General features: G+C 40.8%; 1 protein-coding gene and 1 long non-coding RNA gene across 5 annotated transcripts in view; one reads left to right on the top strand and one right to left on the bottom strand.

The window, feature by feature from the left end:
• Positions 1-24,187, top strand: part of Slc39a8 (solute carrier family 39 member 8) — a 66,827-nt gene that overhangs the window by 28,161 nt on the left and 14,479 nt on the right. For 3 of the 4 annotated variants that reach the window (XM_021233974.2, XM_021233977.2, XM_021233976.2), the window contains exons 4-7: positions 3,786-3,955; positions 5,144-5,266; positions 6,187-6,357; positions 17,859-17,948. In XM_021233974.2, the coding sequence (XP_021089633.1) occupies positions 3,786-3,955; positions 5,144-5,266; positions 6,187-6,357; positions 17,859-17,948 (554 nt within the window). The remainder of the gene's footprint in view (positions 1-3,785; positions 3,956-5,143; positions 5,267-6,186; positions 6,358-17,858; positions 17,949-24,187) is intronic. The other variant, XM_040751746.1, reaches the window with a different exon arrangement.
• LOC121142319 lies at positions 16,702-23,227 on the bottom strand. Its single transcript, XR_005879304.1, has 3 exons — positions 22,962-23,227; positions 19,085-19,163; positions 16,702-17,498 (listed from the first exon to the last, which is right to left on the bottom strand). It is a non-coding gene; the product is annotated as an uncharacterized LOC121142319 (long non-coding RNA).

Raw genomic sequence — 24,187 nt, 5'->3', positions numbered from 1 at the left:
AGAGAGAAAATGAGGGAGAGAGAGAGACACACACAGAGAGACAGACAGAGACAGACAGAGAGAGAGACAGAGACAGAGAGAGAGAGAGAGAGAGAGAGAGAGAGAGAGAGAGAGAGAGAGAGAGAGAGAGAGAGAGAGAGATTTTTGAATCTCCGCTGTCCAGGTTACTCTGTCAGGTGGTGGGAGCCCGGAGGTAAGAAGACGAGAAGAGGAAGCAGGAAGGGAAGGAGAATTCTAGGGTCAACACCGCAAAGTCATAGAGCAGAAAAGTCAACAGTTCTCAGTTACAAGATCAGAAAAGCACCAAATATTTGGACAGAGAATCTAACAAAGGGAGTAGAGTACTTGACTCTGCCAATCTGTTTAGTTTGGCAATGCATTGTCATCTGATGTGATACTTAACAGTTTTATTTTAGTGCAGTTATGCGGTCTTGAGCAATTATTCAGTGTCTTTCTGCCTGAGTCCCTTCATTTGTAAGGTGGGTGCAATTATAAGTCCTTTATTGTAGAATTGTGGGTAGCACCAAAATGAACCATTGAGTGTTAGGATTGGAACAGTGCTTGGTACAGCTTGAGAGGATTGCGTCTTTGATCTTTCTGTGTGTGCGCATGTGTGTGTCTGGGTGTATGCATGAAGACTACACACATGCATGGGTTGGAGTGCTCTTGTGTGTGCATTTGGGGGTCAGCTGTCCTGCTCTATTGTTCTTAATTTACTCATTTGAGTCAGGGGCTCTCACTGAGCCTAGAGTTAGGCTGATGGCCATCAAGCCCCAGCAATTCTCTTGTTTTGTTTCTTGAAACACTGGTATTATAGGTGTGTGTAGACACAAAGTTTGATATGGGTACTGGGGAAGTGAAATCAGATCTTCATGGTGTGCAGCAAATGCTCTTATCTACAGATCTGTCCCCAGCTTCTTACACAAGTGTCCATAGGTCCAAGGTACTCCCTGGCCCTTATGTAATCTTATGTCTCATAAGGATATTAAAAATAACCAAATGTATCAGATTTTGAATATAACTTTTCACTGCTTGTGAGTTGAATTCAAGGTCATTCAAGGGATGAAAAAAATTAAAATAATTTTTGATTCAAAGGGGGCTATCATACAAAAACGTTTGAACATGTTTATATTGACATTTTGGTAGGAAGATAAAATGGTCTCATTTTTCAGAGATCTTACATTTTGTCATTTTTGGGAGTTGTCTTTCTTTTGCCTTATAAAGCACATGGTACATGCAGTAAACTGATGATAAATAATCTTTAGGAGAGGAATTAATCTGTCTCAGCAGTAACTTAAAGGTCTGAAATTGCCTCACTTTTTGATGAGTTCCCTATTTAATATGAATAAGACGTAGGAATCATAGAATCTTACTTAGAGCATCCTTGAAGAGCATCCTGTCCAACACAACCAGTGGTGGAGCTGGGAGCTAGTCGGGGAGAATTGATGCAGCCCAGTGAGTGTCTTTAGGACTGCAGGAACACTCCTTTTCTCCGCTGACTTAGAGAAGAAGAAAACAGGAAAAGAAAGATCTCAACACCTGGTCATGTTGTGTTGTAAGCATGTCACACATACACGCACATACCCTCCACACATATCACACACATACACCACACACACATACCACATAGACCACACACACCAAACATACCACACAGGCAAACACACATACATCATGCACACAGATACTCATACACACCACACATACAACACACACACACACATACTCACACATACACCACATAGACCACAGCCATCACACTCAGCATACATGCACACACACCATACATACCACATACACACCATACCACACACACACACACACACACACCACACATACACACACACACCACACACATCACGAGACAGTTCAGGAAAAAAGGGGTGGAGCTAATTGTTTCCTGATCCAGGACACCTCCACCTAGGTTTAAAGTTGTAATGAACAGTTTCCTCTGGCGTGTGGCTGGGTTGGGTGGAGGCAAAACCCACCAAGTCTTTGTCTCGGAGAGGGCGAAGGATTGTGTAGGCGGTCATCCTAAATGTTTAAGAGAGAAGCATATCAGTCTATCTAGAACCTCTTTTCTGTCTGTCTGTCTGTCTGTCTGTCTAGTGGGGATCTGTCTGACTGCTGGCCCCTCAAAGCAGTTTCCCATAGGTGCAACACATGAGGTAGAAGGAGAGCCCAAGGCTTTTAACTCTAAGCCTTTTCTTTTCACTTCATAACAGTGTACTAAACAAAGTAGTCTTCTTAGTATTTTTTCTTAAATAACTATAAACAACACATATTGAAGGCTTGTTATAGTCTAGGAACAATGTTATTTATTTAACCGTTATAAAAACTGTGCCTGTAGTATGTATGTATGTATGTATGTATGCATGTATGTATGTATGCATGCATGTGATCCATGTACATGTCTGGCACCATTGGAAGCCAGAGAAAGACATTGGATGCCCTGAAACTGAGTTACAGATGGATGAGAGCCACCATGTGGGTTCTGTGAACCAGCCCAGCATCCTTCACAAGAACAGCAAGTGCTCTTCATTGTTGATCTGTCTCTCCAGCTCCATTCAATCTTTCCCTCATATTTATGTTTAACATATTAAAAAAGTCTGTGTGTCCTTGTGTGTCTGCCTTTCTGGATATGAACCACAATGGCCAGAAGAGGGCAATAGATTTCCCCAGTGTGGGTGCTGGCAATTGGGCACTTGTCCTCTGCAAGAACAGTAATTGCTTTTAACCTATGAGTCACCTCTCCAGCCCCTAAATTCAGAGTTCTATCTGAGTCACACAGGGGAACTCTGTATGCTCTTCCTCAGCTGTGTGGTGAAGGTAGTGGATCTACCTTGCAAGGCTTTATGGATTCAACGGCGTACAAGACTTCGATGTCTTTGCGCAGTGCCTGGCTCATGGCAGATGCTTGCAGTGCACTGGGTATTACTTGTGAACTCACCGGGCCAGCGAGAACAGAGCACACGTACTTACAAGCGTTTTCTTGTGGGTGCGGAGGCAGCCTTCTCATTTTCCACACAGTTCTCTGTGCCACGTGTGACTTGGCTCCGGCGGCCGTGGTACATCTCAGGCCGCACTGCTTGCTACCATGCATTATCCTGGGCTGTGTCACTTCCATTTCCATCCAGCTCTTAAGCCAACCCTCTATAGTCAAGATGGTGGGCAGCACATACAGCTAACTATCAAACTAGGATAGCGTTTGCTCATTGCTTTCCAAGTAACATTTACTGAGTACCTCTTTGGCATCTCAGTGAAGGATGAACCACCTCTCTCTGTTGCCAGCATCACTCATGTCTTCATCTGGACAGCATAAGGTGGGTTTGCGTAATGCAGCATAGGGCAACTTAAATCACAAGATCGCTTTCCTATTTCCTTCCTTTCTGTAGCCCAGGCTAGACTTGAAACTTGCAATGTAGATGAAGATGACCTTGAAATAATGATCCTCCTAATTCTACCTCCAAAGTGCTGGGATTACAGGCATGCACCACCATGCTTAGGTTATGAGATGCTGGGGACTGGACTCAGGACCTCTTGCATGATGAACAAGTATTGTACCAACTGACCTATATCCCCAACCCCTACAAACATGATTTCTACTAATTTTCAGTCTATTGTATGTATGTTCTCAATGTTCTGTATAAATTCAAGGAGAATTTTAGCTTTGAGGAAGGTATTTATTAAAGCCTTTAAAGAAGAAATGTTGCAAGGTTAATGTGCTGTAATGCAGTTGACTCCTTGACTGTCACTAATTTTATTCTTTTCCCCCTTTCCCATAGTCTGGAGCTATGGAATCCTGTCGGTGACAATTATTAACTTGGCATCTCTCTTGGGATTGGTTTTGACCCCGTTGATAAAGAAGTCTTACTTCCCCAAGATTTTGACTTATTTTGTGGGATTGGCTATTGGGACTCTTTTCTCAAATGCCATTTTCCAGCTTATTCCAGAGGTAAGGGGGTAGGCTATGTGTTTCTGTGAACAGTTGTTTATTTTATACATTTTAGCACTGTATGCATTTTCAGCCTTCATAATCTTTGCAGCATCTTATGATTGGTTTGTAAGGCTTTGGGTAGAGAAAGCAGAACCCCAGCAAGTCTCAAAGATTGTCTTGATTGTCAAGGAAAGTTAGAATCAGAGACAAATTACTGTTCTGGGAGGGCAGTCGTCAGGACATGCTTAGATAAGGTTAAAGACCCTCCGAGGACTCCGAGTACTCTGAGTTCCAGGATAGCCAGGGCTTCATAGAGAAGTCTCAAAAAAACGAGAAAAACCATAACAATTTAATTTTTTCCTTTGGTTAAAGGGTATTACCGAATAATGACTATAGTACTTTTTTCACTTAATACATAATATGCATGTTTTATTTAATATCTCTGTTATGGCCATAGTAGAAAAAGAAATAAAGGAAGGAAAATAAAGAGAACATTGAAGAGAACAAGTTACAAAGACCAGTGAGAGAAATCATATATATGGGGACCATATCTCCCACATATTCTGCATATGTAAAGAGGGAGAGGCTAGCCCCAAATATAGCAAAAGTATAATTCAGGAATGCCCCTCCTGTAGTTACACAATAACAAAAGCTTCTAGTTTTTCATTTGGAAACAAAAACAAGGCATAGGGTTAGAGTTAGGGTTAGGGTTATGGATTTTATTAATATTTGTTTAGAAAGAGCCTAAGAGAAATATCAAAACCCTCAAATATAAAGAAGAAAGTTGAAAATCTAAAGAGATTAAGTGACTCTAGGGCAGCCATAAAATTGGCTAGTTACCAATGAGAATTGCAATGCACATTTTTCATGAGAATGCGTTTGCACGATATGTTTAGCACAATGCAGTGCTCCATGTATATATGTATTTAGTGTCTTGTCTGATTTATGAATCAGTCAAGGCAAATGTTGCTGTGGATGGTCCAGAGAGGAACCTGTAAGGTCTGGTGGTTTAGTTTCCAGGGAAACTTCTAGTAGGAAGGTTTTAATGCGTTGCATGTGGTCTGGTTACTCATGTTTCAGAGGATTTGTTTGAGGGTGGACTTACAACTTTAGAGAAAATTGTATACTAAGAAACTAAAGTATTGTTTTCTAGAAATCAATTAAATTAATTGGTTTTATCTGAATTGCCCTGTACCCCCTTCTTAGGCATTTGGATTTAATCCCAAAATTGACAATTATGTTGAGAAGGCGGTTGCTGTGTTTGGTGGATTTTACATGCTTTTCTTTGTTGAAAGAACACTTAAGATGGTACTGAAAACATATGGACAGGTAAATGAACTTAATTGAAGACATTTGATATCTTGCTTTCCCAGGATCCCTAACAAAGGCAAGAAATGTGAATTATATGAACAGTCTAACTCTTTTTTTTCATTATATTTTTTATTTAAATTAGAAACATGCTTACCTCACATGTCAATCCCAGCTCCCTCTCCCACCCCTCCTCCCTTGCCCCTCTACCAGCCCCCACCCAATCCCCACACTATTCCCCAGGGAGGATGAGGCCCTCCATGGGGGATCTCCAGAGTCGAACAGTCTAACTCTTATACTAGCAAATATGAAAAGAGTAAAAAAAAAATCAGTATATTGACAGGTGTAAGACAAACACTTGACTATAGAATTTGGAACTACTAACCTCAATTTAATGCAAAATAATAGATATGAATAATTTGTTTCCCCTTTATTTTTCTCTCCTCTCTTTTTTAAATTTAAATTATAAACAATCTTGTTTTACATGTCAATCCCAGTTCCCTCTCCCTCCCCTCTTCCCCTGTCCCCCACTGACTCCCTATCCCATCCCCTTTCTGCTCCCCAGGGAAGGTGAGGCCTTCCTTAGGGGATCTTCAAAGTCTGTCATATCATTTGGAGCAGGGCCTAGGACCTCCCCTGTGTGTCTAGGCTGAGAGAGTATCTCTCTATGTGGAATGGGCTCCCAAAGACCACTCATACACTAGGGATAAATATTGTTGTATCCCCTTTATATTCATCAAATAAGAACACATATATTCCCTAACACAGAGAAGGTAGAAAACAACCACAGACTCTAGTACATAGGAATCTGTTTAAAGAAGAAATATTAGCACTTTAGAGAGATTGCATTGTAGAGTAGATATGAAACACGATGGACCATTTTCTTACCTGCATGGTCATCTTCTTTCTTCTTACAACCTTCTTATTTTATTCTCATGTAGAATGACCATACCCACTTCAGCAATAATGACTTTGGTTCTAAAGAAAAAGCCCATCAACCCAAAACGTTACCACTACCTGCAATCAATGGTGTGACATGTTATGCCAACCCTGCTGTCACAGAGCCTAATGGACACATCCACTTTGACACTGTCAGTGTAGTGTCCCTCCAGGTATGTTACACAGATTGTGTTTCTCTTCTGGGTACTTTCCACTATAACGGCGGTGGTGGTGGTGGTGGGAGTGGGTAGAGCCGAGTCAGTATTTCACACATCCATACGGGTTAGACACGCCTACCGTCACGGGATGAGCCTGCACTCCCTCTGCTCTCCTGGATGTTTAATTACTCACATTGAAGGAACCATGGACTCTCCGCCTAGGGATTAATGCGTTGTTCTCTAAGGCTGTTTAAGCACACAAGATCCTTTCAGTTAGACTCACACAATCCCTCTGGTAAAATTAACTCAGGACATTTCCGCCACTTCAGTTCATTCATGACCCCAATCCAAAGGGCCCGCTGAGTGACTCTGAAATTACAGGAAGATTTGAAGGTTTTGAAAGCTGTGTTCACTAAATGACTTAGAGTTTATATTTGCACTGACTGAAGAATGTTAATGACTACCGTTTTTTAAAGCAAGCATTACATGCCAGGTAATATGCTAGGTAACTGTTGATTTTTACCTCATCTGTTTTTCATAACTTCTGAAAGTAGAGGTTTTTGTAGCAACTGCTGAAAGTAGAGGTTACTCTCTGTATTTTGGCCATTTTTATTTCAAGTGATAGAAATCAAACTCAAATTGTCTGCGACCCAAGGATTCATTATTGGAAAGAAATGTGTGTCTTGTGTGGGAAATCCAGGCTTCTGGAACAGCAAGAACCTTGGAACCATCAGGCCATCAGCAACTCTTCTCCTCAGCATCACTTTTTCCTCTCACCCTGCACTGTCTCCACAAGTGGGAGACATAGCCCTTGCCAGCTCCTGAGACTTACATTTTATCATTTCAGCATTTAGGATGAGTCCGACCTTTTATTCTTAAACCCCCAATTCCTTGCAAGCACTGCCTTGGCCTACTTCCTGGTAGGTAGTCACTTTAGGCTAAACTAAATGTCTAGATGGCCAGGCTCCTTGTTGGGTTTTAAAGGAACACCAGCGCTAAACTAACAAGAAGTTATTTATTGTGGTACAACAAATGGTACTGTTAACTAAGATTTTCCAAGAATATAGAAATATTTAAGTAGAAAATTTTAGATCATACTTACAGTTAACATTTTATTGAGTGCCCCAGGTCTGGGCCTTTAACAGTAGACTAATTATCTTACCATCCCCATAAACTAGAGGACAAATACTGTTTTAATTAGGATTCTAGGTCTTGGAGATGCTAACCAACCCAATATAGAATACAGATGGAGTAGACCGATAATTAACCAGGGGTCCTGGGAGGACAGTCCCACTGGTGTGCACTGTAATTATCATCTGGCAGATGGAGAGGGTAAATCTTCAGTGTGACTCACCCAGTAAGTGCAGATCTACAAGCCACGAAGTCAAGCAGAAGAGAAGAGTGAGCAACTGAGATGAGAAGGGAAAACAACCAAGAAAAAGAAATAAAAACCGGAAAAGAAATATTTGAAAGAGGTTGTTAAGAAAAAAATCAGGAATGAAAACATGGTTGGTCATATTCTTCACATACCCGATGATAGGAAATTCTCAAGTATGTTTGAAGCAGCTTTGTGTTACTATTAAACTAACAGGAAATTATCTTAGGTAGTGGAATGAATGATGATTTTAATTAAGATTTACCAGAGAACATGCTAATGTCCAAATAGGTAACTTCTTGTAATAGTTAAAGTGAATGTTTTTAAGTGCTCCGAGTCTCCATTAGAACAGTCAATGGCTTACCTTATTCGATCCCCATAAACTAGGGTTAAGCAGAGTTATAGTTAGGATACTGACTTAGAGATGTTACTCAAGCCAAGATGTTATTCAGCTTCTGACACTTGAAGCTCGGGTTGCACTGGGCTATTTGATGCTAGATTCTAAAGTGTTTGGGGGCCTCTTCCTTCTCTACAATGCTAGAACCAAGATGAAAACATTAACTCTTCATTTAGCACATACTTTACTATGAGGAGAGAGATGAATTAGCTCAAGAATATTGTTTTCTGAGCGCATGATCATGCAGGGCACAATAAAGGGGACACAGAAAATAGTGAAAACCTTGCTTCCACCGTGTGTCTAAATTCTAGCTGCTTTATTCAGGCTTTGGCAAGTAATGAATCCTTGTGAAATCATGGCTGGACTTTGATGAAAATTCCAGAAGAACCAGTCAACTGTGCTGCCAACTTAAACACCGATTAATGACTCTTTTAAGCCAGACATGGAGACATAGGTCTATAATCTCAACTCTTAAGAGGCTTAGGTAGGAAAATTGCAAGGTCAAGGCCAGTCTGGACTCCAGCGAGTTCAAGGTCAGTTTGGTTAACTTTGTGAAATCTCATCTCAAAACAAAAAAATGAAGCAAGAGGCCTATGGAGGTACGTCAGCGCTGCAGTGCCTTATCATTCTGGGCAGGCTGAGCTTAATCCTCAGCACCGCAAAGCCCACCAAGCCCCACGAAAACCTTTTTAGGTATCAGCCGGCAGAGGTGACACGCTGCCGAGAAATTTGAAGTCTGATTTGAATTCTTACCCTGAGGACGATTTTTCTGTGTCCCCTGGAATGAGCCAGACCAGGTCAGGCAGGGCCACCCTTCCATGCAGCAGTAGGGAGACCCTGGTCCAGACTTGAGCAGGGTTTCTATCGGAATCTTCTAGTTCTGTCAAATGAAGCATGGATAATAAAGAATTTTAAAACTATTTTTAAAGGGCTAGTGACCACATTAACAGAGAACAAGCTGTGGGAGTTGATTCTCTTCTTCCACCATGTAGGTTCTTTTGGTAGAGTTTTTTTTTTATAGGGATACCTGGACAGCTCTGTCCCACCAGCCACTCGCAAATAACCAGACAGATACTTATTATTAATTATAAATGCTTGACTGATAGCTTAGGCTTGTTACTAACTAGCTCTTACATTTCTTTTTTATTTTATGTATGTCTTTAATTTAAATTAGAAACATGCATGCTTCAAATGTCAATCCCGGCTCCCCCCTTCTCCCTCCACCAGCCCCACCCCACCCCCCACCCCCAGCCCAATCCCCACATCATTCTCCAGGGAGGGTAAGGCCCTCCTTGGGGGGATATCCAGAGTCTGTCATTTCATCCAGGGCAGGACCTATGCCCTTCCCCATGTGTCCAGGCTGAGAGAGCATCCCTCCATGTGGAATGGGCTCCCAAAGTTCATTTGTATGCCATAGTGAACATTAGTCTACTACCCAAAAACCCAGAGACTTCTGAGGCCTCCTCACTGACACTACATTCATGGAGTCTGGATCAGTCCCCTGTTGGCCTCTTAGTCTGGGGTTCAAGAGCGACCTCTTGTCCAGTCAGCTGTCTTTGTGGGTTTCACCAGCATGGTCTTGACCGCCTTGCTCATCATTCCTCCATCTCTGTTCCTGGGTTCCAGGGGGGGTCAGTTCAGTGTTTAGTTGTGAGTATCGTCTCTGCTTCCATCATTCACAGGATGAAGGTTCTAGGATGTCACATAAGGTAGTCACCAACCTTATCATCAGGTGGGGCTATTAATGTAGTCTCTCCTCTATTACTTAGTTTTCCAGTTGGTGTTATCCTTGTACATCTTTGGGAATCTCACTATTGTCAGCTCTCTCCTCAAAGCTATAATGACTCCAACTATTATGGTATCTCTCATCCTGGTCTCCTCTATTCTTACCCCGACTCAACCTTCCTGCTCATCCATGTCTTCTTCTACCCTCCTCTTATCCTTCTCTCTTTTTCCTGGTTCCCTCTCTTTTCCCCCCATTTCTGCTCAGGAGATCTTGCCTCTTTCCACTTCTCTGTTTCCCAGACTCACTGGCTCTGGGATTGTAGGCTGAGACTCCCCTGATCCATGTCTAAAATCCATATATGAGTGAGTACATGCCATGTTTGCCTTTTTGTAACTGGGTTATCTCACTCAGAATGGTTTCTTCTAGTACCATTTATTTGCCTGCAAATTTCAAGATTCAGTTGTTTTTTTCCGCTGAGTAGTACTCCATTGTGTAAATGCACCACATTTTCTCTATCTACTCTTCAGTTGTGGGGCATCTAGGTTGCTTCCAGGATCTAGCTATTACAAATAATGCTGCTATGAACATAGTGGAACAGACATCCTTGTTGTATGAATGTGCATCTTTTGGGTATACGCCTAAGAGTAGAATTGCTGGGTCGTGTGGTAGACTGATTCCCATTTTCCCGAGGAATCTCCATACTGATTTCCAAAGTGTACAAGTTTGCACTCCCACCAGCAATGGACCGAGTGTTCCCCTTTCTCCAATCCTTTCCAGTATAAGCTGTCATTGGTGTTTTTGATTTTAGACATTCTGACAGGAGTAAGATGATATCTCAGGGTTGTTTTGATTTGCATTTCCATAATGGCTAAGGATGTTGAGCACTTTCTCAAGTGTCTCTCAGTCATTTTAGTCTCCTCTATTGAGAAATCTCTATTTAATTCAGTCCCCCACTTTTTAATTGGGCCCTTTGGTGTTTTAGAGAATAGCTTCTTGAGTTCTTTGTAAATTTTGAAGATCAGCCCTCTATCAGATGTGGGGTTAGTTAGTGAATATCTTTTCCCAATCTGTAGGTTGCCTTTTTGTCTTGCTATGTCCTTTGCCTTACAGAAGCTACTCAGTTTCAGGAGGTCCCATTTATTAATTGCCGATCTCAGTGTTTGTACTACTGGTGTTACATTCAGGAAGGAGTCTCCTGTACCAATTCATTCAAGGGTACCTCCCACTTTCTCTTCTAAGAGGTTCAGGGTGGCTGGATTTATGTTGAGATCTTTGATCCATTTGGACTTAAGTTTTGTGCATGGCAATAGATATGGATCTATCTACAGTCTTTTACATGCCAGCATCCATTTATGCCAGCACCATTTGTTGAAGATGCTATCCTTTCCCATTGTATAAGTTTAGCTTCTTTGTTGAAAACCAGCTGTTCATAGCTTTGTGGATTATTCTCAGAGTGTTCAATTTGATTCCACTTGTCTACCTGTCTATTTTTGTGCCAATACCAAGCTGTTTTCAGAACTACAGCTCTATAATAGAGCTTGAAGTCAGGAACGGTGATGCCTCCAGATGTTGCTTTGTTGAGCAGGGTTGTCTTGGCTATCCTGGGTCTTTTGTTTTGGCATATACAGTTGGTAATTGTTCTTTCGAGGTCTGTGAAGAATTGTGCTGGGATTTTGATGGGGATTGCATTGAGTCTGTAGATTGCTTTTGGCAGGATTGCCATTTTTACTACATTGATCCTATCTATCCAAGAGCATGGGAGATCTTTCCATTTTCTGGTGTCTTCTTTAATTTCTTCCTTTAAAGACTCAAAGTTCTTGCGATACAGGCCTTTCACTTGTTTGGTTGGTCTTACCCCAAGGTATTTTAACTTGTGTGTGGCAAGTGTAAAGGCTGATGTTTCTCTGATTTCTTTCTCAGCCCTTTTATCTTTTGTATATAGTAGGGCTGTTGATTTTCTTGAGTTGATCTTGTATCCTGCCACTTTGCTGAAGGTGTTAATCAGTTGTAAGAGTTCCCTGGTAGAGTTATTTGGGTCACTAATGTAAACTATCATATCATCTGAAAATAGTGAAAGTTTGACCTGTTCCTTTCCAATTTGTATCCCCTTGATCTTTTGTTGTCTTATTGTTATAGCTAGAACTTAGGGTACAATATTGAAGAGGTATGGGGAGAGGGGACAACCTTGTCTTGTTCTTGATTTTAGGGGAATCTCCTTGAGTTTCTGTCCATTTAGTTTGATGTTGGCTGTTGGTTTGCTGTATATAGCTTTTATCATGTTTAGGTATGTTCCTGTTATCCCAGATCTCTCCAAGACCTTTAACATGCAAGGGTGTTGGATTTTGTCAAAGGCTTTTTCAGCATCTAGTGAGATGATCATGTGATTTTTGTTCCTCAGCTTGTTTATATGGTGGATTACATTGATAGATTTTCGTATGTTGAATCAACCCTGCATCCCTGGAATGAAGCCTAACGGATCATGGTGGATGAGTTTTCTGATGTGTTCTTGGATCCGATTTGCCAGTATTTTATTGAGTATTTTTGCATCAATGTTCATGAGGAAAATTGGTCTGAAGTTCTCTTTCTCAGTTGTGTCTTTGTGTGGCTTGGGTATCAATTTTATTGAAGCCTCGTAAAAAGAGTTTGGCAAAGACCCTCTGCTTCTATTGCATGGAATACTTTGAGGAGAAGTGGTATAAGCTGTTCTTTGAATTTCTGGTAGAATTCTGCACTGAAGCCATGTGGCCCTGGGCTTTTTTGTTTGGGAGACTTTTGATGACTTCTATTTCCTTAGGTGTTATCCGTCTATTTAAAATGCTTACCTGTTCTTGATTTAATTTTGGCAGGTGATATCTATCCAGGAAGTTGTCCACTTCCTTTAAATTTTTGAATTTTGTGGAGTATGGGTTTTCAAAGTATGACCTGATGATTCTCTGAATTTCCTCAGTATCTGTTATTATGTCCCCCCCTTTCATTTTTGATTTTGTTAATTTGCATGTTCATATTCTGCCGTTTGGTGAGTTTGGATAAGGTTTGTCTATCTTTTTGATTTTCTCAAAGAGCCATCTCTTTGTTACATTGATTCTTTGTATTGTTTTCCTAGTTTCTGCTTTATTGATTTCAGCCCTCAATTTGATTATTTCCTGGCGTCTACTCCTCCTGGGTGAGTTTGCTTCTTTGTGTTCTAGAGCTTTCAGCTGTGCTGTTAGTTCTGTAGTGTAACTATTCTCCAGTTTCTTCATGTGGGCACTTAGTGCTATGAACTTTCCACTTAGCACTGCTTTCAAAGTGTCCCATAAGTTTGGATATGTTGTGTCTTCATTCTCATTGAATTCTAGTAAGTCTTTAATTTTTTTTATTTCTCCTTTGATCCAGGCATGGAGCAATAGCGCAATATTCAATTTCCATGAGTTTGTAGGTATCCTTCAGTTTGTGTTGTTGTTGAACTCTAACTTAAAGCATGGTGGTCTGATAAGATACATGGAGTTATTCCAACTTTTTTGTACCTGTTGAGGTTTGCTATATTGCCAAGTATGTGGCGCTGAGAAGAAGGTGTATTCTTTTGTGTTTGGATGGATTGTTCTATAGATGTCTGTCAAACCCAATTGGGTCATAACCTCTATTAGTTCCTTTGTTTCATTGTTAGGTTTCTGTCTTGTAGTCCTGTCTAGTGGTGACAGTGGGGTGTTGAAGTCTCCCACTATTAGTGTGTGAGGTTTTATGTGTGGTTTGAGTTTTAGTAATGTTTCTTTTATGAATGTGGATGGCTTTGTATTTGGGGCATAGATGTTCAGAATCGAGACTTCATCTTGGTGGATTTTTCCTGTGATGAGTATGTAATGACCTTCATCTCTTTTGATTGATTTCAGTTTAAAGCCTAGTTTGTTAGATATTAGAATTGGTACCCCTGCTTGTTTCTTGGGACCATTTGATTGGAAAATCTTTTCCCAACCCTTAACTCTGTAGCTCTACATTTCAAATCAACCCACTTCTGTTCCTTTACTTGATGCAGCATGGCTCATGGCTTGTTACCTCATTTTCTACACGTCCTGCTTCCTCTGAGTCTGGTTGGTGACTCCCAAGACTCAGCCCTTCTTTTTCCCAGTATCCCCCTAGCAGGTTCTGAGAGTTTAGCTCAGGTCATCGGGCTGATGGCAAGAACCCTTACCTGCTGAGCCATCTCTCTGTGCTGCCAAACATTTCCCTTTTAACAAATTAAGCTGTTCAAATGCTTGGGTTAATTAAGGTATTAAGACTCTTGCTTTAGAATTAGCTCTGCCTGAGGATGTTTCCAGTAAATATAAGCACCATGCTTTACATGGTCTAAATGTATTGATCAAAAGACTATTTGTATGGGACTTGTACAGGTTTTCATTCATTTTTCCAATGAATATTTACTGAGTCCTTGCTCAGTGCCATAGGCACAGGGGTCTGAGAGGCAAACACATTCTCCCGCCTTTTAGTTTATGTGGTGGGAATAGTAGCAAAGAGTGAAACAAGAAGCTACGAGAAAGCTGTACGTGCTGTGATGAAAGCAAAACCTGGTGATTGACATGTGGGAGCTTCTTTGGACAGAGCCATCAGGAAAGAGTCCCTCAAGGCAGAGGATTAGGTAAGGGGGAGAGCCAGTCATGAAGGTGCCCAAGAAGAGAGTGTTCTGATAGTGTATAAAGTAGTCAGACGTGTCTTCCAAGAGGGTACTCGAACTTTAATGTATGAGGGTGTTAGCATGGTACACCTGGGACATGATTCCTCCAGTTTTGGAATAGAAAAGACTGCAATTTCTAACCACATGAGCAATGTGTCAATGGACAGGAGAGAATAAGGCTAGAATTCTATCTAGAGCATACTTCCAGGAACTGCACATCTGGGGAAGAGGGAAGAGAAGATATGGCCCTGGATAATACCTATGTATCAAGTTCTGACATGAACTGCACAAATAGTACTGACCAACCTTCCTTTCTTCCTTCCTTCCTTCCTTCCTTCCTTCCTCCCTTCTCTCTCCTTCCTTCCTTCCTTCCTTCCTTCCTTCCTTCCTTCCTTCCTTCCTTCCTTTCTCCCTTCTCTCTCTTCCTTCCTTCCTTCCTTCCTTCCTTCCTTCCTTCCTTCCTTCCTTCCTTCCTTCCTTCCTTTCTCTCCCTCTCTTTCTTCCACTTCCTTCTTTTCTGTTTTTGAGACAAGGTTTTTTTTCCTATGTAGCTCTGGCTGTCCTGGAGCTTGCTCTATAGATCAGTTTGGCCTTCAACCTGGAGATCCCCCTGCCTCTGCCTTCGAGTTACTAATATTAAAGGCGTGTGCCACCCTGCTTGTCACAGACATTGGTTTCTTGTAGGAATTGTTTTGTGAACATTTTGTTGAAGGAATAGTCATGGAAGAATAAAGGCTTAAACAAACTGGCTAGCATATTGCTATTTCCAGTATTCTTTAGATTATATAGAAATATAAATAGAATTTAAGGAGCAAAGTTGAAGGCCTGGTTTACTTCACAAGGCAGCAGGTGCTGTGAGGTAAACTATAGTATTCCTAATAAACAGGTGTTTTAAGATGATTAATATTATAATAACAATTTACTATAGATGTAACATGTAGTCTTCCTGCTAGCCACTTGGGTCTTGTTGCTCTTTTAGCACCCAAATAACACACGAAACACTATATTAATTATGAAGTTGTTGGCCGTTTGCTATGGTTTCTTAATGGCTACCTCTGATTTAATTATTAACCCATAATTACTAATATATATTTCTATAAAGATTTATCTTTCCAAGGATGGCATCCTGACCTGTCCTTTCTTTCCCAGGATCACATGGTGATGACTCTCTTCACTACATTTCCCAGAATCCTCTGCAACTCCTAGTCCCACCTATCTTGCTTTCCTATTGGCCAACAGTGCTTTTATTCATCAACATATACACAGAAGGACTTCCCCCATCATACAGATGATTTCATCGAAATGATAGATCACAGTATTTAAAACATTTAGTTTGTCGAGTTGATCTTGTATCCTGCCAGTTTGCTGAAGGTATTTATCAGCTGTAGGAGTTCCCTGGTAGGGTTTTTTGGGTTACTTATGTAAACTATCATATCATCTGCAAATAATGAAAGTCTGACCTCTTACTTTCCAATTTGTATCCCCTTGATCTCCTTTTGTTGTCTTATTGTTCTGGCTAGAACTTCAAGTACAATATTGAAGAATATGGAGAGAGTGGACAGCCTTGTATTGTTCCTGATTTTAGAGGAATTGTTTTGAGTTTCTCTCCATTTAGTTTGATGTTGGCTTTTGGTTTGCTGTATATAACTTTTACTATGTTTAGGGGAGATCTTGGACCCCAGACTGATGTCTGAGAGGCCAGTATGGGACTGATCCAGACCCCCTGAATGTGGTGTCAGTGAGGAGACCTAGGCAATCTATGGGACTTTGAGTTGTAGATCAGTTTATATCCCTGGCTCACAAATGGACTTTGGGTGCCCATCCCACAACGAGGGATGCTCTCTCAATCTGGACACTTGGGGGAGGGCCTGGGCCCTCCCCGGAATGAAATGACAGACTCTAGAGATCCCCCATGGAGTGCCTTACCCTCCCTGGGGAATGGAGTGGGGATTGGGTGGGAGGCTGGGGGGACTGGTGAGGGGGAGTGGGCGTGGAGGGGAGAGAGAGGGAACTGGGACTGACATGGAAAGCAAGCTTGTTTCTAGCTTAAATATATAATAAAAAGTGTTTTAAACAAAACCAGTTTGTTTGAATCCAAGTGTGGGTTCAGGAATCCAATCGACAACATCAGATGCTGATGTTCCAGTTTTTTTCCAAAATTGAAAATATTAAGAAACTATCAAAATTATGAGTTAAGAAATGTTGTTCAAATTATTGATAGGACATAAATTATATAGTAATCTAGATTTTAATAGCACGATTCTTGATTTTCTGAAGTATAAGAAGAATGAAAGAAATATTATGAAATAATTAAAATGTATGTGTAAGGAATGTGGTTTTTTTTTAATTCATCCAAACCGTTGTGGCTCGTCACAGAATAATCAGTAGACAAGGCTGTTTAAAGTTAGTAGTCTCTGGAATTTTGTCTGTGATCCATCATATAAAACCAACAGCTTTAGACAATTAAAAATACTTTATCATCAAAACACATATTTATCATAGTAAGACGTTAGAAGGTAGTTGACAGTTTTGAGGTTTCTTTGCACCTAGTGAATGAGAAACATAGCAGTCTTTGTGACGTGGGGATGTGCACGTGAATGCACATCCAGTTACTCAGTTGTCTCTAGATAATGTGACACATTCTACCCTCGAGGTTGCTTTGTTCTTTCTTGTGGTACGGAGGGGTCACACCAACCTCTGTATGTGGAACATTTCTTCCTCTATGACACACAGTTTGGGACTCTGCTACGAGATCTTGATTCCCTGGGAATACTGCATCCTTGGTGGCATGTATCAGTGATTCCAGGCCACTAGAGGGACCATCTAGCTCATTCCTCCTGTAATCTGCAACCCGTCTCCTACTTACTTTATAATAAGAGAAAAAAATTACTCTGCCATTTGCAGAAGTTGATTACTGTACATGTTATGTTTAAAGCTGCGGTACAGTGAAGTGGAATTTATCCGCAAAGTAGGGGATATCAGGGAGCCGGCCTTCAGCAGCAGTGATGCCCTGTAAAAAACAAGTGGTTTTGAGATGCTTGGATCTCGGTGAGAGTCTCACAGACTTAAACACATTAAGTCACCCAGTAAGTATTTACGAGTATCTAATGAGTCCTGGTAATGTGTCAGAGGGATGGAGCACTCTGCCCTTCGGTATGTAACATACACAAAGTGTTACAAATGTTACAGGGATCTGAAATCTCAGAACCCTCCCCCACCCCCATTGATCTGGAACTGGAAGGTCTATATGAGAATATTTGGGCCTTGCTTCTCAGTCTTTTTTGGGTGGGTGGTCGGCAGCGGATCATTTTTGCTTCCTTTTGGTCTGGAAGGTGAGAGGCTGGAGTGCTGACTACTTATTTGTCTGCAGCCCGAGCTTCGGTTTCCTCCTTGTTTGCTTTGCCTGGGAACAAGGCTCTTGGGTCTGACTTTCCCAAAGAAAAGTCTCCAGTTACCATCGGTAAGGACCACCTGGCTGCTCTGGCTGAGAAGTAATGTGACTCAAATGGATATATCATCAACCAGTTCATTTCTTTAAAAATCATCTTGTTAGTTCCACTCATGTAGTCTTCCACATATAAAGTGTTTACTATTTTTAAAATTACGACATTATGTTTTGAGTCTGGGTCTCTCCGGGCGACTCAGAAGCTCAAGGTTGTCCTGCTTTCACGCCCCAAGTCCTGGTATTTCAGGAATGAGCCACACTGTCTCTATGTACTCTATAAAATCATATAATTTGAAGTCAGTTCATTTCCCATAGGTGTCTATGCTAAGAACTGGTTAACATGGAAGCCCAATGCCAGGATTCAGAGAGAAGAAAACTCAGAGCTGAATTTATTTGCCTTAAAATCTTTTTAAATTAAAATATGATTACATCATGTTTCCCTTTAACCCTTCCCAAATCCCTTCTTCACCCACTCTGAAATTGATGCTCTTTTTCTTTGATTATATATATATATTATATGTATTATTTATATGCATAATATATAATACACATATATAAATTCAATATGCAGTATTTTATACAAAACACATAAGTATATAGATATCACCTTCTGAGTCAGTTCATTGCTGCTTATATGTATATGATTTCAGGGCTGACCACTTCTTACGGGATAAACAAGTAGAAACTCTTCATAGTCATCACTGTTTTGTTACTTTTGCAACAGCGCTGAGCAGCACCCAGCCAAATTCTGTCTGTTAGAAGCATCTTGGGCACCTCAGTGAGGTCTCCTGGTGTCTCGCATCCCAGTTCCCTGTTCCCCATGCTCCACACAGCTTCCTAATGGGAGCGTTGTTCTAACCAGGTCTGATTACAGAAGAGCCTTAGGAACGGAGCTGGCGGTGAGCGGAGGCTGGCCTGCAGAGTGAATCCTTCTTCATTTTGATTCTACCAGCCAGGTGGCTCATCAGTTAATTACAGCTTGATCCTTTGGGTTATAGGCTGGGCTATAGACTATCTTGGCAATATCTATAAAAACTGTCTTTGAGGTTTCCCCCACATGATTCTAAAGTTTAAGTTAATTTTTAATAACTGAAAAAAAAAGCCAATCTGAAGAAATTGCTCTTGTGTAACGGATAGGCCGTATTACTTACCTGTAGATGGTGGCGGGTTTTCTTAAGGGTCTACTCATAGCTGTGCCTGCTGCTGTAGCCTCGTTTGTTAGTGTAAGTTCTGAAATCAGTATGAGAGCATTTATCTAAACATGTTCTATACTAAATTGCTTCCACTAATCAAGCAAGACTTATCCCTATTTAGAAAAAATTAGTGAGGTTTTACTCAATTAGGCTTGATGTCAAGTTAATTTTTCCCCCATTAGTATAATGAAGAATTGCTATGGTGCTCTATTATGCATATGGATTGATAAGAAGTTGAAAATTAAAGCCAAACATTTTTTTTTATTTGGAAAACAAAGAGAGAAGGGAGAGGTTTGAGTAAGTTATTCTGGATAGCAGAAGAGTTGCTTAATTTGCACCATGGAGAGAGCCCAGTTACAAACCAGCACTAGCCCAGAACACTTAAACAGGCACCCAGTGACAAGACTTCAGCATCAGATGTCTCAAGTTCGATCTTTTAAAGATTATGTTACACATTAATTTTATATCTCGTAGTTATTGGCCTTGCTAAAGTGGTCTTTTTTCACTTCTGCTTTCAAATCTATTTATTTTGTGCTCTATTCTTTACATGCCACACCCTGCAGCTTGGGAATACTGAACCAGGACCTGGTGAGTTAGCATGTGCTTCATGGGTTGCATGATGGAAAGTTTGCTAAGCAAGAGGAGCTTTGTGGTTCAATGAATGGCATCTGTGTCTCTTGGCAAAGTTCTTGGGAGGCAGAATTTAACGCTTTAATTAATCTATGCTCCATTTTTTTCTGTATTTTTAAAGTAAAGATCCCAAGCTAGAACAACCAGAAAGCTAAAGTACTCTGCAGCATGACCTTGTCAAGATGATTTTGTGTCTAACACCATTATGCTACATAGTAGAGTCTTACACACACACACACACACACACACACACACACACACAACTACAACTTCGTAACACTGGCAGACACTCACCTGTCTATAATGATGTTTAGTTTATGTCTGAGACAAACATCCAGATTAAAGAAATATCATTTTTATAAAGATTACTGCTTTACAGATAATGATAATGAATAAAACGTAACGGATGAACAGCAAGTCAAGTGCCCATTCATAACGAATGGACCTTCAGGGTAGAATCAGATCATTGACTGACTGGTAACTTTGATCTTACTATATGTCTGCTTCTTTAGACAGTTTCAGTCCTTCTGAGAATCTCAACCCAATTAGGTTAATGGATCCTCATTTATGTTAAACAAGTGGTGAGTTTTCTCTGGCATTTAATTTTGCCCACTATGCTATCAGTGGTCCTATTTACCAAAAAGTATGGTAAGTTCTGAGTTCTAATCAGTAGGGAACCCAATTCTTTTTGAAGTGGTTGAGATATTATTGCTTTTTAATTCTATCAGCAGGCATCAGAAGACTAAAAAAAAAGATTGTATTTTTACCTTACTTAGAATATCAAAGAGCTTAATGAACGTGACTTCATTAAAACTTCATAGCAACTCAGTGAAGGTGGATAGAAGTTGGAAACACTTAGTAGTGGAAAAAGTGTACCAATAAAGATTACCTTTGAAGGTTTGCTAGGCTTTTTGGGTCTCTGATTGGATACTTTATAGTTAGTCCTCCTTTACTGCTAGATTATAAAGTGCCTTTGGAAAAAATACTGAAGTGAGAGATCAAACATTGTTCATAGCTTTCTAAACTTCAAAGCAAAACTCAAATCTGGAAATTGTGTTGCAGTTTGGAAGTAAAATCACAAATTGCTCATTGGGTAGATGCCATGTGTGCAGAAATGGTTCAGATGGTATTTTATGTTTTATGTACTTTACGTGTTTTAGCCCAGATTCCATAATCTTAGACTCTTATATGAAAACAATATTAACACCTCAAATTGACTTTCCAGACTATGTATGCTATATGGTAAAAGCATTTTATCTTCTACATGACATCTTGCTTCATTAATTATATCGCTGAGGCTAGTTGAAAGTGTAGGACATGGTCTTCATACCATCGTTTTTGTTTTTGTTTTTTTTTTTTCGTTCATGCAATATCAGGTTATCACCTCCATGTGTCAGGCTATGTTTTACAACCTGGAGATACCACTGCAAAGAGATAACCACTCAGTCTTCCTGTTCACTGTGGGACACACAGCTCAACACTGTAGGGCTGCAAATGCCAGGCACGGAATTAAAATGTTGGGAGGTGGTGTTCAAGCGACCACATTGATTTGGGTGGTCAGAGAGGATCTCTTTGAGGAGGACACATTTAAGTTCAACCCTCTACTGTGAGAAGGGGCTGTCTCTGCAAAGACTAGAGAAGAATTTTGACTGAGATAACACCCATGAACATGCCTCTAGGTAGGAAAGAACTGAATTGGGTTTCAGGAACACAAAGATGCTAAGAACAATATGGATGCTGCTACACAATGACAGTAGAAAAAATTCTAGATGGGAACTACTCAAATTACTGTATTCTAGCATAGTGTAGATGATCTAAGCAAGATGCTGGTTCTCCAGTTACTTTTTATTAGATGTGATGAAATTAGAAGAGTCAGCCAAGAAGAAAACTGTAGCTTTCCACTTATGCCTACAGTCGGTAAACAACAGAATGGACGGGGCAGATTCCAAAGCCCATTGATATTCTTTCCCACAGGGGCAGGCTTTGCTTTAAGTATCTCTAAAGTGTCAGCATGCCTCTGAACACACACCTCAGATCAGACCAGCATATTCTGTTCAAGGACAGACCTGCTTGAGTCACCAACAAGATGGAGGTCAGGAAATAGCAATAAAACATTCCTTTACTATTACAATACGCCCTGGGCCCAGAGAACCTCAAGACTCTTGACGTGAATTATGTCAAGAAAAATGGAAGTACACCCAACATAATACAAATGATGAACTGGCTGGCCCTGCAAAACAGTGGCGGCGGCGGCAGCAGCAGCACCACCACAATCAATGAGTGCCGCCCCTTGGCTATTGGCTTTCTGCTGTGTTTGCTTCTGAGTCAGGCAGTTAGACTCAGTTCCTGCTTTTCTTCTTTTTCTTTTTAAAACGTGTGATCATGGTCAAGTCCTTCCAATATTTTTATTTATTTTTGCAGTCAGAAATTAAGAGTCATTTATCTCAGTTGGTACAGAAGGTACTTTTCAAATAATAAGCATTTGACAAGTTACTTATCCTTCCTACTACCACTTTAATGGTACCCAAGTAATCTTAAAAATGTGTTTATCTTACAGAGAAAGGCAGGGTGGCTGTTGGGGAAAGTCTACTCCATCCTAGGAAATCCTCTGGGACCTGTTGCCTGGACTCTGACTTCAGTAACATGCTTTCCCATTTGGTGTCAGCAAAACAATCTTCCTGTCATTTATTTAGTTACTGAACACCCACTAACTGATAAATACTGGGTTAAAAAATCCCCACATCTTAAGAACATTAAATCTGGTTCCATGTGTTTTGAAGATATGGAATGGGCAAACATGACAAAGTGCCTTTGCGCTTTCTGAGGTTTGCATTATAGAGAAAAACTGAACAAGGAAAATCTCCTGTTCAATTCATTCCACAGGGGATTCTTTAGAAGGATCTGAGTGGATGGTTTCTGGGGTATCAAGTTGTGAGGGTGTTCTGAGAAAAATATACTTTTGTTATGAGCATAACATTCAGCCAACCAATATTCATGGAGTGTCTGTCATGCTAGACACTTGCTGGACAGATGTGAGCCCCAGGTAGTGAAGCCCCACATTCCCTAGATATTGCTGACTTAGCTTTGGTGTAGGCACTCATACCCTGTCTCATTACCTTTCTAGAGGTATGTCTGTTACTTGACCTCCTCATCCCTCAACGTCCCCATTTGTATGTGCCCAAGACTGCCATGAGGAGTAAGTTACCTGTAAGGGCAGTGCTGTATGGCTGTTATTACCAATGCCGTGTGGTGAGTGCTCTACGAGTAGATTCACCTAAATTCCTCACGATAACAGTGTCTCTTTTCTCATAGTATCCGGGGAACCTTTAGGCTGGCACGGTGGCCCCTTTCAATGTCGCTCCCATTCCTTGCACTCTCCCCTAACAGAGCAGATATTTCCTGGGTTCCCGAATATGGAAATGCAGACCCCTCTTGGGCCACCTCTTCGGAGAAGGGCTTTCAATTCTGTCTCTGTGCTGCTCGCTGCTCGGCTGGCAGCCTGCCTGTTCCCTGTCACCCCACTGCTGACCTAATTCCTTGTTCTGTCACAATGGCTGCAGTTACCACTGACTTTCAGCCCCCTTCCCATTTGTCATTCTTTGCCTAAGCAACTTGCCCTATCCACCTCTGCCAACAGAAAGAACGTCTACGTCTCCCCATCATCCATCCAACCTATCATTCCTATTATACTAGCCCCCCCATCATCCATCCAACCTATCATTCCTATTATGCTAGGTGGGATCCTTTATATTTTAGATCTTTTTGACGTAATACATGTGCTGTGTGCATAGTAGCCAATGGCAGGACCAGGTCCCTTCCTTGGTGGAACCCCACAAAGCCATATTTCTTTCTGTGTTTCGGAAATGCTACTCTTTAGGATACTAGCAGATGATTTTTCCCCCAGCTTATATTAAAACTTAACCAAGCTCTGTATGTCTTGAAAGCCCCTTTAAGATTCCTTAGTGGCAATGAGAGGTGCATAGGCTGGAGAATACCTTATACAGATTTATAGGAAATGGTACCCTGTTTCCTAAATGTATGAGAGCATCAATGATGTTGGCATCTGTAAGCTGGAAATAGTCCATTAGGATGACTGCAAATATTTAATTAATATGTGGTTTAAATCCTATTGGCAAATAGTAGCAGGCTTCTTGAAAACCTTTAAAGTTTCTCTTAAATTAGTTTTTTTTCTCAAAGCAGTAAAGTCATGTGGTTTCACGTGGAACATGAATGACAATTATTTCTATTCTATTATTTAAACTATGATCAAAACAACTCGACTCACATTCCACAGGAGGACTTTCTATCAGCAGGGGTGGTGGGGGGAATGACAATTTTGAAAGTTTCTGGAGATTCTTATTTTCTATTTAAGGGTGATTTTCATTAGCCAAGAAGGTTGTAGAAATAGTTTTGAGATTTTCCTGAAATAAA

This window comes from Mesocricetus auratus, unplaced genomic scaffold, assembly GCF_017639785.1.
Source record: "Mesocricetus auratus isolate SY011 unplaced genomic scaffold, BCM_Maur_2.0 Super-Scaffold_100009, whole genome shotgun sequence".
In the NCBI taxonomy this organism is placed as follows: domain Eukaryota; kingdom Metazoa; phylum Chordata; class Mammalia; order Rodentia; family Cricetidae; genus Mesocricetus; species Mesocricetus auratus.
The sequence above is the reverse complement of the archived record's forward strand: the minus strand, read 5'-3'. Positions and strand labels throughout refer to the sequence as shown.